The 19,348-nt window shown below is 42.1% G+C and overlaps 1 protein-coding gene across 1 annotated transcript in view; it reads left to right on the top strand.

Annotated features, from left to right (window-relative positions):
• Positions 1-623: 623 nt before the first annotated feature.
• Positions 624-19,348, top strand: part of LOC116037397 (potassium/sodium hyperpolarization-activated cyclic nucleotide-gated channel 2-like) — a 31,436-nt gene continuing 12,711 nt past the window's right edge. Inside the window, exons 1-4 of the mRNA XM_031281277.2 lie at positions 624-2,012; positions 4,529-4,952; positions 7,415-7,576; positions 18,302-18,520. Of these exons, the coding sequence (XP_031137137.2) occupies positions 817-2,012; positions 4,529-4,952; positions 7,415-7,576; positions 18,302-18,520 (2,001 nt within the window). The 5' untranslated portion in view covers positions 624-816. The remainder of the gene's footprint in view (positions 2,013-4,528; positions 4,953-7,414; positions 7,577-18,301; positions 18,521-19,348) is intronic.

Genomic DNA, 19,348 nt, shown 5'->3' with positions numbered 1-19,348 from the left:
GCACAGGTATCATACCACCAGTAGCCTACAAATGGTTGCACATCAACCTTTGGACTGTGATCTGATCCTCTAAACTAACAAGACCAGACTCCAAGGTAAAGCAAAAATGCACCTTGTAAGAAGTAGAAGGTACATTGTGTTCCCTCAGGGGCTTGAACCCAGCCACAAGCACCCAAAGGATCTGACATCTTTGAGACGACATGTTCTGTTACTTTCTGACCACAAAGTTTGACATTTCTGTTGTGAGAATCACATAACGTTAAACATTTGTCCTCTACCTTCTGTGCTACCCGTGTGTGGCCGCTAGGTCGCGCTAAACACCAACTATAGGCAATATCAGTTCAGGGAGGTTGTCATTGAAAGCACCTTCTAAAACATATGACATCATTTGAAATTTCATTAACACGTGGTGATTAAACTTTTGATGTTAGATACCGCGATTGGCAACATATTAAGCATCTATTTCGTGTGATCATTTGCAAAGAGCTACTTGAGGCAATTCAAGCTTTAGGTCATGACTGCGAGGACTCAGCTGCAAGCAGCCTGAGTTGAATTAGCAGCGGCATAAGCCCATTCAGTGTAATGATATTTGACACACAGTCAAATGGCTCAATTAGGTTAATGCTTGAGCGTCTTTGACACAATGACTAGGGAAAGTAAAAGCGCAGTTTGCAAAGAAGTCACGTCCACCCCTCCCTCTGCCCCTCTGTCCCTCTGTCACTCTCTCCTTTCTCTCTCCCTCTCTCTTCTCTCCATCTCGCCTCTGTCTCTGATTGGTTTTCTCCAAAGATAGGGCCTAATTGGAGAACATTTGATATGCTCAATGTCATGGACAGGAATGAGGTACCACCGGCGTCTGCTGCCACCATGAAAAAGAAGGCGGTGGGAGGCAGTGGATGCAGCCATATCAGCGCACCGAAGGCTGCTGCGTCCAAATGCACAAGAAGCAACAGCACCCAGAACTGTCTGGAGTCCGGTTCTTCCGGCGCACCGAGCGGTAAGCAGCCCGGTGCGGCCAGCAACGTCGTGATGGACGAAACGGAGGACGGAGAAGAGGAGTCCAAGTTTCAGCATCCGCGGTTGCGCCGAGCCGGGGGGAGCGGCAGCGGCGGAGGTGGAGGAGGAGGAGGCGGCGGCAGTATCAGGATGAAGAACTTTACGCCAGGAGGGGGAGCCGCGTCCTCGGGTTCCAGGAGAAACTCAAACAAGGAGCCCTGCCACACGCACACAGAGGACGCTCCTGCCGCTCCACGGCCCACTGCTGCCTCCAGACCTACCGAGACCCAGACACCCTGTCCGGGCGATGCTGCCCAGCGCGGCGAGACCAGCAGAGCATCTGGGGCGGAGGCGTCGGTATCAGCGGTCGCGGTAGAGGTTTTAAACGCGACAGCGGGTGATGGTCGCAAAAGCGTCGCTCCAATTTCCAGCATGAAATGCAACAAAAACGGAGAATGCAGGAGGGACTCGGGTACCGGGAGCCTGCGCTCAATCATCTCCAAGCAGGAGAAGCAGACAGGAGGGTCGGGGAGGGCCGAGGACGGAGGGAGCGCCAAGCGAGGAGCACGTAACTCGACCACCGCCAGCATGGACGGCTCGATCACACCAGGCGGGTCCATGTCCGGGGGGCACGGAGGAGAGAGCGCAAACCCCGGCACTACCCCCGTGTCAAGCGGTGTTCCCGAGAAAAAGGACTCCAGGGTGTCCTTCTCTAACGCACCAAGCCGGAAAGCCTCGTCCTCGCTGCACGGCCCGACTCAGACTCAGACCCAGCAGCCCAGGAACTCTGTCACTTTCCTGAAGTCGGAGGATGGACCGCCAATTGTGCCGGCCGAGGATGCGGAGCCTCGGGGCAGCCAAACCACCTTCATGCAGCGGCAGTTTAGTAATATGCTGCAGCCCGGAGTTAACAAATTCTCTTTACGCATGTATGGTAGTCAAAAAGCAGTTGAGAGAGAGCAGGAGAGGGTAAAATCAGCTGGAAATTGGATTATCCACCCTTACAGCGATTTCAGGTAAGAGCCGGGGCTGCCATTGGTTGCACGTTGAAAGTCATGGGGGGCCCATATGGGTCCTCATTGTCATCTACAACTTACTCTATAGTGAGTAACCACTGTGACTCCATGGGACACATGCATGGGTATTGTTCAAGGCTAGGCTGCTGATTTATCATTTCATCCCTTATGATTTGAATCTGTAGAGATTGGAATCGATGCATTGAAACGTGCTGCCATTAATCCCCCACACAACCTGTTGTCAGGCAAATGGAGTTAAGCAAAGAGTGTCCTTTCAAGGTTGTAAACAAATCCTATTCCAGTCTCCATGTACAGTAGCACGCCTGGGATGCTCAACAAGCTCGGCCTGCTAACACATCTCGACTTTTCATTGCAGCACGCTCACATTTAACAAACTGGACAGCTCTCTGACGCTAATTCGGGTTTATTTAAAATGCCATTGTTTTTCAAAGATCTGGTTAATATTGGTTGTAAGCTATGCTCTGCGACAAGAGCCGTGCTGACAGGATGTAGGCTACGCCTGTGTGTGTATGTGTGTATGGGATGCACTCAGTAATGGAATGTCACCTTGAGCCAAGTGTGCGAAAAGCTCAAGCATGCTCACTGGAGACATATCGGCCTGTACAACTCCCCGGATCCTGCATTTCAATGACGGACGCGCTCTGTTTATCACCGCTGAAACACCGATAACCCAAGTGGACATTCAGCAGCTATTTTGTCACACAAATATTTAAAGAAATATACGACCCAATAAGGCTCCTCGTTACTCTGGCTTGATAAATTAGCCTGTAAGCCTTTTTTTCTCGACATGTATCAGTCGCTGAATTGCATTTAGGTCAGACAATCAGCAGGGTTTTCTCGAGGCTGGGCTGCTTGGTTTCAGCACCACAAGGAGTGGACAGCTCCCGTCTAATTTGGAGTTCTCTCGCGCGTTTGAGCGCTACCTTCAAACCCCCCTTCACAGCGCCATTCATATTTGGCCCATATGTATCACATAACGCCGAGTCAGTAGACTACTAAACTTGAGACATGTTTTCAACAGCAGGGATGTTATTTGACTACAGGCCACTTTGCATACCTTTCTTGACCATACAAGCTCCCACGATGTGACTCTGTAGCTGCCCCCTTCGTCATTCTTATGCTAATGAATGCATAGTTAAAGCAGCAAAGTTGCTTTAAACATTATCATCGGGGCGGTTATTGTTATTACCGTGAAGTGGAGGAGTCAGAGCTTGTTGCATAAGTCGCAGTGTAATGACTCAGCGCTGCACCTGTCCTGCAGAGCTTCCTCTGACTGGCTCAAACATCACTGCTTTTACTCGCTGTCCCATTCAATAAACTGCCACATCACCACTGGCAGTAAATAGCAAGACACACGCCTTATTGGTATTCATGTGTACTGCAAGGTCGAAAAGAGTTCCAAATGCAGCGTGATAAATGAAACCGATAGGGTCCTGGAGACCCTGGCTCCCTTTACCAGCTCAAGAAACATAGGATACTTAACATGTTTTATCAGCTTATAGGGCTTTTCCTAATTGTATGAGACTTGAGTATGAACCTAATTCTGCTACAGAAAATGTAAGAAACTTACTTTTGTTTGTTTTGTCTCAGAGACCCTGGCTGTAAAACAGTGGTCAATATCTATGATTTGTGTTGACAGTACTTTTTATGCAGCTTCTTTGATCTTATTGGAGTTTTTTTCTTCATAATAGTTTGTTTAGGAAAGGTCTAATTTACCTCAAACATAAGTAACATCAATATGAAGGATACTATGTAATATATAACATATGCCAATACATTCTAGAAAACATCAAACAGTTCAATGTTTTATTGATTAATTTCTGTATTTCTATATTTTTGTCACCTTCATAAAATGTGCAAGCTAAGTGCGTGGCAATGGAAAAAAATATCACTTTGATACCTTGGTACATAATAAGTTTTGATATGATCAGAAGAAATGAAAAAAAGACACAATAAATTGGTAAATATTTTGCAATTATCTTTATATATTTTACACATACAATAGTGGGGTAGTGACAAGCCATTGTCAACAAAACAGAAGGGTTTAAAAAGGGCTTGAAAGTTGCTTCCATCTTTTAAACATTGAAAATGCAGCCTGAAGAGCACCTTCACTTCAGTCAGTCATAGATTAGAAAACCTACCATAGTTCAGAAAATGAACCATGAATCATCAGCCATTAGCAGAGACAACCATACGATTAATTTTGTTGCATTATACGAATATAGAATGCATGGAGAAATTGCTCATGACTAAATAATACAGCATGTGAACCTTGGAAAAAGAAAGCATCTAATTACTTTCTGCATGTTCAGGCAGACAAAGGGTGGCTCCTGCACTTCGTTTACACTTTGCCATCTTGAGTTAAGAAGTCTCTTGTGCCTATCGGCTTTCCACTGCAACTCCCTTTTGACTGACTCTATCTTTATCTTTTCTTCCCTACACACACACACACACACACACACACACACACACACACACACACACACACCTGCTAGGTTCTACTGGGATTTCACAATGCTACTGTTTATGGTGGGCAACCTGATCATCATCCCCGTGGGCATCACCTTCTTTAAGGAGGAGACCACTACGCCCTGGATCATCTTCAACGTGGTCTCCGACACCTTCTTCCTCATGGACCTGGTGCTCAACTTTCGCACTGGAATCATCATTGAGGACAACTCAGACATCATTTTGGACCCTAAAACTATTAAGAAAAAGTACTTAAAAACGTGGTTCATTGTGGACTTTGTCTCCTCCATCCCAGTGGATTACATATTCCTCATAGTGGAGAAAGGGATCGATTCGGAGGTGTACAAGACTGCTCGGGCCCTGCGGATTGTCCGCTTTACCAAGATCCTAAGTCTTCTGAGGCTGTTGAGGCTCTCCAGATTAATACGCTACATTCACCAATGGGAAGAGGTAAGAGCATACGTTTCATGACTGTCTCTCAGTAAATATTATATAAACTCTAATCACACAACTCTGAGCCACAGAGGAAGAAACACCCAATCTAGTCTGTGATGAAAGGTCATTGCTTTGCCTCCAATATGCTGATGTTGGCTCGTGACCAAACCAATAATCTGCCTCTAGGTTTGCTCCGAGCGGCCTGCTCTCCTCCGCCTGGAGGCTAGATATTAATGTTCTCACCTGCCACCTGGTGAGAAATGTTTAATGTCAGCAGGATGTTTGAGTTTGCATTCTAATTACTGTTATTGTCACACAAGCACCTCCCCCCCCCACCCCTCTGTCTCCCTGTCTGACCTGGTAGTCCCACAGGTGGCATCAGGCGGTCTAATAAGCAGCCTATTACCAGGGAAAACACAGTTAATCAATTAAGGTGCCAGAGGAAGAGCAGGTGGGGTAGAGGGTGATGATAACATTCAGCACTAGAGGGCTGTTGACTGTGATTATATATGTCACTAATTGTTCATTTAAAGGGATCGGAGAGGTTAGGTAAGCTGGAATTTCCTCCGAGGCTTGACTGGCTTTGGATGTGAAGATGGGTGCTGTTGCTAGGTAGTCCCGCTAGGGCTGCTCGATTATGGAAAAATTCATAATCACAATTATTTTGGTCAATATTGATTGAGTGTTGATTGAATGATTACTCATTGACTTTTGTAAAGATGTTGCATTTATTGAACTTAAAACAAATCAAATCAACAATGAAAACACCTTGAACTGTGATATTTCCTTTAATACTTTTCCCCTTTGAATGTTTTTTTCCTCCATTCAGAACACAAGGTAAAATAAGAATTTACTTGCAAAACGTAATGTGCGAAATAATTGTTTTTCTTGATTACATTTTTTTTTGTGATTGTAAGGAGCCAAAATTGAAATCGCGATCAAAATTTGATTAATTGCACAGCGCTAGTCTAGTGGACTGAACTCAATGGCCCAGTCCTGCCCTTCCTGGCCACTCAGTTTTTATTTGCTCTGTGAGGGATGCACTTTGTCGGGGTCCTGCTCCAACCTCTCTATTGGACTTCATTCTCAAATGAAGTAAAGCAGCCTGGGAGACAAGAGGTCCAACAATGTTACGAGATCACTCAACTTTTGCTTATGCTAGAATGGGCGGCCTGGTGTTGGCATTTTGCAGTGGTGAGCAGTGCAGTGGGGCTCGGCTGCTAACTTGACCTTTGGATAATTGAATTTCTGAAGATATGATGTGATGCACACACACACACACACACACACACACACACACACACACACACACACACACACACACACACACACACACACACACACACACACACACACAGACACAGTGGTGCATGATGGGAAGTGATACTTGGCATGCATGGAGAATGAGAGCAGAGATGTGGTGGAGAGTGAGACACTGACACAGGAAATACCCAGTTTCAACAGCCCAGTCTGTTTGACATTATCTGTCATAATTTATTTTGAAAATCCAAGAAGCTTCTTTTAGTTCCTGTAACTTTCTTGGAGATGTCCGTGGTGCTGAACATCTCCATCAGCCAGCACAACACGACTGTGTACGCTATAGTTTCTCTCATCCATCCTCAGTGAAGACGATATGACAAATGACTCTATTTGTCAGTCGCTGATTGATAAAAACAGACAGTGAAAACCCTGTAAAGGTTAAAGCGGCATTTAGAAAGATCTGCTCATGTGATTCATGTCCAGTCCATTCCTCATCACTCCCATCACAGAGTATCACTTCTCCCTCAGCTGCACTGAGTAAGAGGTGACCCATTTATCAGACCTTTCTACATGTCTTACTATGACAAGTTTTGCAATTTCTACATATGTAAACCTTATAAAGTTTATTGTGGTATTAAATTCAGCTATTAAGCACCAACAAAGGGTGGTTTCTTGAAGTCAGTTGGGTGATAGATGATTGGCCTAAGTGACTGTCCAGTGACTCAGAATGATTGATGTGTGAGACGACAGACTATCAGTTGTTAAGGATCATGATGGTCCCTGTCCATCACTCTGTGTGTTTGAATGTGTGTATGTGTACGTGTTGGCATGTCTGTCGGTGTTGTTAGTGTATCAGTGTGCCTGCAGGCTTGCGTGAGTGTTTTGTGTTTGTGACTAGACTCTGTGTGCATGTTTGAGCCTCTGATTGATGTCATGTGTCTCTGTGTAACAAATGTCTTGCCTGCTCCTGCTGTGTTTGATGTGCAACTGATGGGAACCTGTCCCCCCTACTCATTAATCAAACTTGGTATGATCCACGGGAGACTGTGGAGCAGAGTGGGAAATCAGTCCTGCCACTGAGAAGTGAATTTGAGTGTTTGACAAAGTTATGAAAGCCATATTCCCTGAATTAATATCCCCAAATCCAACGTATTTTCTATCTCTGCATGTCTCAGCCCAGTTTAAACTCCCCTCCCTGTCTTATTGTCTCGCTCCAGATCTTCCATATGACCTATGACCTGGCTAGTGCAGTGATGCGGATCTTTAACTTGATTGGTATGATGCTGCTGCTGTGTCACTGGGACGGCTGCCTACAGTTCCTGGTTCCCATGCTGCAGGACTTCCCCTCAGACTGCTGGGTGTCCCTCAACAAGATGGAGGTATGTGACAGGGAATATTGTCTGCGCATACCAAGTTGCACATATCCTTGCCCCAGAACTGGATTTGCATTTTTTATTTTGAGTTGATTGGAAAGGAGCTAACGGTGGTTACAGAATATTGATTGAAGTATGTGACCGCCATCAATTTCTTTGGGCTGAATGTCAATCAATATTTTGTGGCCATGATAAACTCTTAGCAGGGATGGTGGAAAGCCTCAAATATGTGTGAGCTTTTGCATTTGAAAGAGCTTTACATTAATTTAAAGGTCAGAAAATGGGTTTATTTTTTAACCTCTTAAACCTTTGTTAAAAACTAAGTCTAAATCCACACTAGCAGCTCTGTAAAGCTAACTAGCTCACAGTGTTAATGCTAACATGCTGATGTTTAGCATCTATCATGTCTACCACGTTCACTATCTTAGTTTGGTGTGTTGGCATTCAATTTCCTATTTAACATTAAACATCACTAGTCATTAGTTTTACAGGTACTTACCAAAAATATTGGACAAATTAAAGTATGACCTGGCACTAGTCAGTTTGCTTCATCCTCTGAAGACCATGAAGCCAACATTTCATAGCAATGAATCCAAGCAACAGTTGTTAAGATATTCATTCATTTATTTATTCAGTCTGAACCCAAATGGTGGACCCACATTTTCATCCCTCAAGCTATGCTGCTAGCGTGGCTAAAAATGGGTCCTCTATGTTAGCGGCGATAGTTAGGCCTATATATACACTGTAATTTGGATGGTCCATTTTAAAAACAGTGCACTGCACTATCCAGGGAACCATTATTATCCTAAGTCATGTTTGCTGCAATTATGCTATTACTGATTCAGGAGGAAAAGTCAGTATTTCTCTCCAACGTATTAGGAAAATTACTCCTACCACTGCCCTCTGCAGTAGCATTCAGCCGGTGTGCTAGACAAAACAACTGTAGGATACCAATGAAGAAGCTGTAAAAAAGAAGATATTTAAGCACACCTCTATATCCCCTCGTGCTTCCTCTTCATCATGGTGGGGTGATGACAGGAAAGATAAAAGGGGAAAACAGAGGGAAGGGAGGGATATGGCCTGGCAGCTGGGCTCTTTGTTACCATGTCTCTCTCAGAGAGATAAAAGCTGGTTGTTTATAGGTCCTGTCTGTGAGCATTTTACTGAGTGAAGGAAGAACACACTAACCCAGACATGAGGCACAGGTCCAAATGGGGTTTTAAACTGATTGGGTCCCCCTCCCAGACATCGTCAGTGTCTGCCACGACTACTTGTAAGTTTCAGATTTGAGGTATTTCCACGATGACAGCAGTGGAACTTGTGTTTATTGCTGTACAAAAGTAATTCCAGTTTAAACAAGTTAATGAGGTGTTGAGAATGGATGTCCTCTCTTTCATGTTGGTGAAAGGAAGCAGTTTGTCTTTGTTTAATGTGTCAGAATCGGACATACTGCACTTTTAGGCTCTCAGTATTAATAAGGTGGGGATATTTTGGGTTTGATAAATGGAGATTTCATGTGATATTTAATCAAAATTAGCTGATGGTGACATGATCTCTGTCAGGCATCTTCTATTTATATCACTCATCTTTAAAATCCAGTACAGAAAGTAGATTTACAATACTGCAGTGTAATATCTAATATAATAAAAAAAGACAACATTTAAGATACATGTACCTAGGCGCCTGGGTAGCTCACCTGGTAGAGCGCCCTATTTTCCTCCCCGGAAATACACCTACACACACAACTCTGAATGTAACAAAGCAAATACTGAGTCCTGGTATCCATGTATTTTCTTTAGAAATAGTAAAGCTAAAAGATATGTTGATGTAATTAGAGCTGAAATGGTTAGTCGGTTAATCATTAAGTTGACTGACAGAAATTAATCAGCAACTTATTTGATAATTTGATCGATTCATCGCTTCAGCCAACATTCACTTGTTCCTGCTCTTCCATTGATGATGATTTGATGCTTTTCTCTGTTCTAAATTATTGTAAAGTGAAAATCTTTGGGTTTGGGACTGTTGGTCAGACAAACTAAGCAAATTGAAGACGTCATCTTGGGCACTGAGGATTTTTTAAATATTAGTTTAATAAATCGAGAATTTATTAAATGTATTTATTTACAGACTCAAGGTCCAGATAGAAAAGTACACATAACATATTAAAAGAGGGGTACACACAAACACACAAACATAAATACATACAGACATACTGACTACCACATATTACATAAAGGGAACATACAAAACATACATACATACATACATACATACAGACATACAAATAGCTATGCACAATAATTAAAACAGGTACAGATGCGTGTTCCAGTGTTTCCAGAGTTGGGAGGTATATCTGGTATCAGTAAGTGCAGGGTTGGTTAAGGCAGTTGAAATTGTATTATTTGATTAATTCTTTGTTAATTGGCACATGAATCTGTACATAAAATTCCTCAGCACAGCATGGAAGGTGGGAACATTACTCGTCACAAACAAATGGCTAGCACTGGTCCATCTTGGACACTTCAACAGGACTCTAAGTGCATCATTGCATCATCATATTATAAATATCAATATACTCATATGCAGCTATACTCTCAACTATTAATATGGTCTTTCTTTTATTTCATGTATGGAGTGTAAAAATTATATAAACCGTGCTGACCTTCCCTATAAAGCACTGCAAGCACAACAACCTTAGCTAAGACATCTTGAATAGTTCTGCTTTTATAATCTTACATGACTCTCAAGAGGACAACCTTGTGCTGTGTGCAGTGCCGAGTTTGAAGTCCAGGATGATGAAGTTTGGGGCTGACAGGCCACTGACTCCATTGCTCTTTATCTCTGTAAAATCAAAGACAGTCAGTCTCCAGAGAGCCGTCACTCCCAAACTAAAGGGCTGCTCTGGCATTGGTACAGGCTGCATCCAGCCACCTGAGACCGCCCCCCTATTGAGTGGCTGACAACTTGTAACATTAGCCATTGTGTTGCAGCCAGGCCATCCATCATGCCTTGCACCCTACAGTGGCACTGGTGGTGTGGGGGCCAGAGGCAGGACCCATGGAGGGCGTTGAGAACACTTACAAAACAACTCTGGATGACATCCACCAACAATTAGAGTCAGTCAAACTTGTAATACCTCAGGGAACATATAGGTTGTTTTTGCAGTGCACCCCAACTACCATCCATCATTTGGTTAAGTTTATATTTAGCATTAGCATTTATGCAGCCTAGTCAGCTACATAGTTAAAGGTCCCATGGCATGAAAATTTCACTTTATGAGGTTTTTTAACATTAATGTGAGTTCCCCTAGCCTGCATATGGTCCCCCAGTGGCTAGAGATGGCGATAGATGTAAACCGAGCCCTGGGTATCCTGCTCTGCCTTTGAGAAAATAAAAGCTCAGATGGGCCGATCTGGAATTACGTCCTCTTTCTCTGCTTTGCCCGCCCAGAGAATTTGGCCCACCCATGAGAAAGAGAGAGACATCATGGCTTGAAAACAAGCGAAGCATGCATAGACTGTATATAAGAATGGACCAACAGATCCCGTTGCTCTGGACGGAGACCAGTGAAGGCCTTTAGAAGCACTTTTCCGGTGAGCGCTGAGCGTTACTGCGCAGCCTCCAACTGAGAGAAACGACGTAAATGTGACGTGAGCAACGTGTCTGAAAGTTGTAAGTCTTCTGGTAGCTGTGCCAAGAGAAATCTCAATCATTCCCAATCTTGCAGAGACGGAGAGCGTAGGTATATGTAAGGAGATAACATGGACACAGGCTAATTATTGCTAACTAAAATGCTAGTTAACATTAGTAATTAAACTTAAACAGCTAATGTAAGTCTAAACTGCCTGCGAGCTTCTCCTATACTATACAGTAATTCCTCTACTATGCGACAGTAAGTCGCGTGGTTATGACACAATCGTTAGCCTATTTTTACAAAAACGTCTGCTACGTGAGGTACAAGGTAATGGAGCCTTTTATACATTGTCGTGTTTCTTTAGAAATAAACAATGGACAAATAAAGTCTTTAAACGCTTCAGATGTAAAGTTATTCGCTGTCAAAGTGACGCCAAAATGAATGGCAGTCAATGGAATGCTAACGGGGGGTGATCGCTTTGTAGCATCAAAATGGCGCCATAGGAGATTCGAGCTTTGAAGCGAAGCTTACCCCCTTGGAAGCATGGCAGTTGGTCAAGGCCACACCCCCACCATCCACCTTGCCCCCCCTCTCTCCTCCTCAATAGCATTTAAAGCTACAGACACAGAAATGGCACATACTAAGGAAAGCTCATTGTGGGACTGGACAAGTGGCTGTAATTCTGCACCAAGGCTGAATTTCAGGAAAGAGACTTCAGATACAGTATTAGGGGACCACTAAGGCCTATATAAAAGCATCCAAAAAGCAGCATGTCATAGGACCTTTAATCTCCATGGTAGATTGCGGTTCGGTGGCAGAGCCTTGCTGCATCAGTGTAGGCGACTGGGTAATAATAGTGACAGCAGCGCTAACTGACAAACACAGGGTGAATAGTTTCAACTCTGTAATCACAACTGTGAGTGTACCCATCCCTTACTGTATCCACATCACAGAGACATCTCTTTCTTATCACGCCCCACTGCCATCAGCAGGAGGAGGCTTTGCAGTGGTCTGCTCCCTTGGAGAAGATAAGCTGGTAATTACTACGTATGGTGTTAAATCACCACACCTAGTTTGACCAAACAGTATTACAGGTTTGTTGCTGGACTTTGCAAATTTGATTTAAACTACTCACTAGGCCTGTAACAGCATATCAACATGAAAAGTGAAAGCCGCTGTCTCACCTCTATAAATGGACTGGAAATTAGGTGGTGTATGTTTCCTGGGCGAGGAGAGAACGGATGTGATTATCTCAGTCCCAGAGGAACTCCGGTGTTTTGGTTCTGAAGGATCTCATTGGGCTGAATGCAGGCCGTGCTACAATATCATATCAAGCAAGAAGTTAGGTTACTGCACTTAACCATTACTTAAGCAGCAGTAAGCTTAATGTGTTGAAAACTACTCAAGCAGAAGTGCAAATGTTGCTGTTTTTAAAGACAGTTGCTTTGTTACATATGGTCGCCATGAAATTGGCCTCCTGAATGAGATCATTTCAAAATGAATACATCCTTCCAAGCAAGCCCATTCCAGTTAGGTGATCCTCTAGTAGTCACCATGACATCTTAATAAGAGTTTTCTTCAAAGATAATAATAATAATAATAATAATAATAATAATAATAATAACTTTATTTATATAGCACCTTAAAAAACAAAGTTTACAAAGTACTTTGACAGACAAGCAAGGCGAAAGAGGTCAACAAAATAACAGCTATACAGCCAAACATTTGCAAGACAAAACTGGGTAAATAAAAGCAAAAGATGCAAAACAAGGTAATGAGAAAACAAAATAAGCATATAAATATAGAATAGAGATCAATAGCAATAACAGATAGAGATCAATTAAAACAGTAAAATGAGACAATAAGAAGAGAATAACAAGAGAGTAAAAAGAGACATCACATAAAAGCAAGTCTATAAAAGTGAGTTTTGAGAAGTGATTTAAAAGAGTGCCTGTTATGAAAGAGAAGATGTTCAAATCAAACTCAATGGTTCATATTTCAGACACAACAATAGAACTGGAGGCTCAATAGTTATTATAGCCTTTCCAAATGCAGGCCAATTCATCAAAAATATTCACAGAGTAAATATGTAACAACATCAACAAACAAATTCACAGATTTTACACATATAGGTCGGTTTACTAGTCATGGTCATTACTCCTCAGCTTGTGAAAACAATCGTATAGTGTTTTCTGTCGCTCTGGAGGAGCTTTGTCAAGTCTACAAAAACAACCCGTCATAATGTCACTGGGGTTATCTCGGGTTTGGGTTGGAGATTACATATTTATAACTAAAAGCCTGTGTAGAAACTGGGGTCATGGAGTTTGAAAAACATGGGCATTTACCAAGCATTTAAAGTATTAAGTTGCATTGTGGGAAATGTAGGATCCTGCGTTTTTAGAGCTTGATAGAGGCTTACCGTGGATTTCCACAGGATGCGGAACGTCTGCGGACCGGCTCCGCTGCGGAACGGCTGCGTGCTCCGCCGTCCGTCAATACTTATGTATATATATATATATATATATATATATATATATATATATATATATATATATATATATATAATAATTCTTATATACAGTCTATGGTCAATACCCACCAGGTCCGGATTTGTTGCGTAACGGCTGCAGCCAGCCGACCACGAGATCTCGCGAATTCACGTATGTTCTTGCGATATAACAGGATGTAGTTTCTATAAACAGAACCACAAAACCAACAACAGTTTGTTTCCATCCAGAGGAGTAGAGGGGAAACAACTCTGTGCTGTGTTTTCAAGGTGTAGTGCAGGGAAATATGACCTGCAGTGAGCACGGTGTATTTTATTTTTAAAAGTATCCGGGTGTTTTATTTTGTTTCTGTGCTCGACTTCCTGTCCCGCACAATCTGAATTGTGCTGAATTGCTGCGGAGCTCTCCGTCGTCCGTCAAAAATAGAAGCTCTGCGTATCTGCTCCGGAGGGCTGCGGACTGACGGAACTGGGACGGAGTAGGGACGCAGACGTTCTGCAGTCAGTGGAAATACACACATTGACTTTAATGCAAACCTAATGACTCCGTCGACGTTCCGGAGACGTTCCGCATCCAGTAGAAATTGTCGGTTAAAGTCTGTCTCTGATGCATCATGCAAATGATTTTGACCATTCTTTTTTTTTTTTTTTAACCAAAATGTCTGGAGTGTGTTCTGTAGAAGTAGAATTATTCATTAAAATTTCTCATAGTCAACTCATAGTGATGCTTGTAAGTACTTTGTTATACTTAGGAATGCTGAATAGTGTTATCTGCACATACATGTGTTAAAGGAGTACTTTCACATTTTGGAAAATATGCTTTTTTTTTTTTTTTTGTCGATACTTACATGAGAACATCAATACCACTCTCATGTAGCCTATGTTAGGTACGGAGTTAGAGCCGGAGGACGGTTAGCTTAGCTTAAAGACTGGAAGCAGGGGGAAACAATGAGCTGTCTGTCCAGAGCCTAAAAGAAAACCACCAACCAGCACCTCTAAAGCTCACAAATTAACAAGTTACATCTTGTTTGTTTAATCCGTGCACAAACAGAAATGTAAAAACGACAAGTTGTGATTTTATGTGCTGGAACAAGACAGGAAAGCTGTTTCCCTCTGCTTCCAGTCTTGCTAAGCTTAGCAAGCTGGCTAACTCTAGCTCCATAATTATCACACAGACGTGAGGTATCAATTCTCTCATGTTGGCAAAAAGCTAATAAGCGTACTTCCCAAAATGTATGAACCATAAGCAGCATGAATAAGAGTTTAAATTAATAAACCAACAACATCTACACCAGTCTGGGCAGCAATCACACCGTGTTCATGTTGATGGATGAAATACTGAGGCCAGGGCAGAGGCTTTGTTACATGTGTGTTGATTATCTTTTGATATTTGTCCAGCTTATTGGCCGTTGGACACACACAGCGATTGGTCATCCAATCTGATGTAACTCGATTTTCCATTATCTGCCTCTTCCCTGATGAGACTGGTAACAGGGAAAAAGTTCATCTTTTGTGTGTAGGTCTTTGGGTGCGCCTTTTGTCATTTTTTGCTCTAGGAATGGCAGTGTCAGTGGGTTGGTTCACCACTTTAGGCTAGACTGAAATATCTCAACAACTATCGGATGGATTTGCACAGACATTCATTGTTCCCCAGAGGATTAATCCTAATGAGTAGCGCCACCATGATATAGACATTTGTTGGTTTGTTGGAGTGAAATGTCTTGACAACCATTGGATGGATTACCATACAATTTGGACCAGATGTTCCCAGGCAGACACTCTCATCAGCTGTCCTTTATGCTCCATAGCAAATGTTAGCATGCTAACACGCTAAATAAAGGTGGTAACACTGGAAAAAAACCCGGATGAAAACACTGATGATTTTTAATAAACTGTATGCATAATTGTTGAGGAAACATAGTACTGTATTTCTTACATGTCTTTGCCTCACCCAACACTAGCTATGATATCATAAAATCTCACCACTATTCTCACTTTGTGAACTTTGCAATACCACACAAATATCATAACACTTTAATTCTCATGACAAACCTTTGTCATGTATGTTACCAAAGACGTTTATTCAGACATCACCCTCTGTACAATTATTAAATTTACTTCATTATGACTGCTAAAGATTAAGAATTCTTTTTTCTAGCATTTGTTTTTTTCTTTTCAATGAGCATTACAGCCTCACAGATCTGCCAGCGTGGCTATAAACTCATAGTCTTCTTTCTTGAAATTAGCACACACCCTCAGTCAAATGGTGGTACATTTTGTCACTTCTGGAAAGCAGGTGAAATTTAAGGTTCAGTATACAGTTTATGTGACCTATATCAGGCAGCGGATTCAATGAGGCATTTTAGGACACTGGAAGATACATTTAAAGCCCTTTGCGTTATCAGCCAACTTCAAACAGAATATCTGCAGCTAATGGAGATGGTGATTACCAACAAAGCAACGGATAGTTCCCAAACCAAAATCTCCGGGGAGGGCTGTTGAGACTTATGAGGATATGGAGTCTCCCTCCTGCTCTCTTGCTTGTGCTATTTCAGAACCAAAGTGCTCATCATTCATCTATTATTTAATCTGTTTCACTCCACTGTTTCTCTTTCTGTTTTCACATACACCATTTAGCCTCAGCCCACTTGGTGGAGCTGTATTTATTTTTGGAGTCTTCATTTTCTCTCTGTTCGTGATGGAGAAGTCCTTCTATCAATATATCATCAAAAAGTAGATAAAGAAAAAAAAAAAAAAAGCCGGTTGCAATTTTCCAGAGCCCAAGTTGTAAAATATCAGAATCAGAATCAGATTTATTGGCCAAGTATACTTACATACACAAGGAATTTGACTTCGGTAGGTGTTAACTCTCTATACATTGTGGTATATGACCATTCTATAACTTTCTATAAACTTTGCTTAAAGGTTTGTTATAAGGGAGTCCTATGAACTCTACTCTACACTTACTGAGAACATCTGGAAATTGTTAAGCAGAGCGGAGGTCCCCCCAAGACAGAAGATACCTTTTTTGGAGTTGTGCCAGATAACAGGCATGGATTGGCCAGTTCTGTGGTCGAATCATATACTCACACATATTACGCCCTATATTGATACAATGCATAGGATATATATGTTGTGCACACAAAGAAAAGTCAGAGCGGCAAATTTTGAAGATTGGGTCGGTCGTCTCTCCAGATATCCATGGGTCTGTTAAATTGATGCTGAATCTTTGTTTGTAATAAACCTTTTTATAATCAAGAACAGTGTCGGCGGATTCCTCTTCATACAGCATCATAGCATTACTATTTAAGACACCACAACATTCAACAAATAGACATGTAGTAGTAACATACTGTACAGTAGAGACAACATATACATATAGGCACATATCAACATAATATACAAAAATACAAATATACAAATAAGACATAATATTTCTCATAATTAACTGTTTCAAAATGATATAGCAACTTTTGTCAGCTCATGAAAACCTGACATTTTGTAGATACGTGGATTTACCGGGACGGTTGCAGGGGTAGTTTAGTTATTTGAAATAAGCCAGGGAAAAGAAAGAGTGTTTTATAATGTGATGGCGCATGCACTAATAGACTGCTAATGCACCTCTGTAAGTTATAAGAGAGGATATAGATGATTGCCTTTGCTGAATGCAGACTGTAACCTCCTGCTACAAATTTAGAGAGGAGTGTGTGTGTGTGTGTGTGTGTGTGTGTGTGTGTGTGTGTGTGTGTGTGTGCGTGCGTGTGGGTCAGGCCCCATGATAGAGAATGTTTTTTGTGCTTGAAGCCAGGCTCTAAGAGGTTTTCAGGAGGCTGTTTTTAACTTCATTTTTACAAGGACAGGAGCTATGCTTCAATAATACAGTTTCATTACACAGGATTCTAGTTTCCCTGGAAATTAAACCATCAGCAGTCTGTTCATGTCGAGGTCACCACTGTCACAGACATAATGAAAGAAAAAAGGGAAACAAAGGAAGCTGGTGGACAAAAGTAGGCCTATCAGATCAGCGGAGCTTGTTCGTATTGCTCATTCACCCCTCTCTTTTGTGACGAGTTTTGGTATAACACTACAGTGCAATAACACAGAGCCACTTTTAACATTTAGCAAATTATACTGAGAATCAGATGTTTTCAAAGTGACCAGAAACATTTGTAACTTACGACCTGAGGTTTTCCCCTGTCATGAATCTCAACACAAGCAGCCTGGTGGCCGCTGGCTGTCACCGCCTGCAGTAGATTCCTACTCACACAGCTCTGAAAGGGCATATTTAATGACCCCTCATTATCATTTCTCTCCGAGGAAATCATTTCCAAACCGCCTCTACTTTACTTTACTTTACTGATTAGGCCTCGAAGGATTCCCCTGTTTCCACTTCTCTCCCTCTTTCCTTTAAATGCAACTCCATCCCTGGAGTTCTCATTTGTAAAAAGTGCTATTCCATGACCCCGCTGTCCACAAAGCTTTTCTTCTGGTTCCCTACTCTCTGCCACCACTCTCCCTCACAACATGCCTTTTTGATGTAACATTGATGTCTTTAACGGTTTGCTTATCTTCCCTTTCTCTCTCTCCACAGAATGATACCTGGTCAGAGCTGTACTCCTTTGCTGTATTCAAAGCAATGAGCCACATGCTGTGCATAGGTTATGGCCGGCAGGCCCCGGAGAGTCTCTCAGATATCTGGCTCACCATGCTGAGTATGATTGTAGGAGCCACTTGCTATGCTGTCTTTATTGGCCATGCAACAGCTCTTATCCAGTCCCTGGACTCCTCCAGACGGCAGTATCAGGAAAAGGTGAGAAGCTTCATTAAATCACCTCTGTCCCATGTTCTCAACACTTTTGCTGTTTCCTGTTAACAGCTAAACATCCAGTTTTCCACTTGTGTTTCCCCTTAAAGGAAAATCTTGATATTTTGGGAAATATTCACTTTCTTGATAAAACCTAGATGAGAAAATCAGTACAACTATCATGTCTGTAGTAAATATAAAGCTGCAATCACCAGCCGGCTAACTTAGCTTAGCATGAGACAGAGGGACATCTGCCTACCAGCACCTCTGAAGCTCTTTGATAGACACATTATATCTTTGTTGGTTTAATCCGTACAAAAACCGAAGATATGTGCAGAAGTGTGCTGAACTGTAAGGCCATAGTAAGTGTTGACTTTGACATGCATGGTTAGTGAATGTTACCAAAGATGAAAACCTTAGAGTTTTAGATTGAGGTAATTTTTAAAGGTTGCAAGAATTAAATTGATTTAATTACATGTTTAACAAAGCTTGATAAAGGAGAGAGGCTCAGAAAAAGAAGACTGATGCTATCTTTGATTAACAATGACTTGCACATCTGTAGATACAGCCTCACGTTACCTTACATATAGAAAAACATATTACAGATTTGAAATTAGCGAGAAGAAGATCACTGGTGTCGGGTCGGTACTCACTCAGCATCTGCTGAACCTTTAGTTTGGGTGTCTGTATCGGGGGAGAGAAAGTTGGATCAGTTTCAACTATGTGTGGCTGCACAGCATGAGTCTTGTACTGATTGGGTCCACTGGTGGGTCACTGTGATTAAAACAATGGAACTGCTCGTTATTTTTCTTTCCTCGTGTGTCTTTGTTAGTC

Source organism: Sander lucioperca, chromosome 9, assembly GCF_008315115.2.
Source record: "Sander lucioperca isolate FBNREF2018 chromosome 9, SLUC_FBN_1.2, whole genome shotgun sequence".
Taxonomy (NCBI): Eukaryota; Metazoa; Chordata; class Actinopteri; order Perciformes; family Percidae; genus Sander; species Sander lucioperca.
The sequence above is the reverse complement of the archived record's forward strand: the minus strand, read 5'-3'. Positions and strand labels throughout refer to the sequence as shown.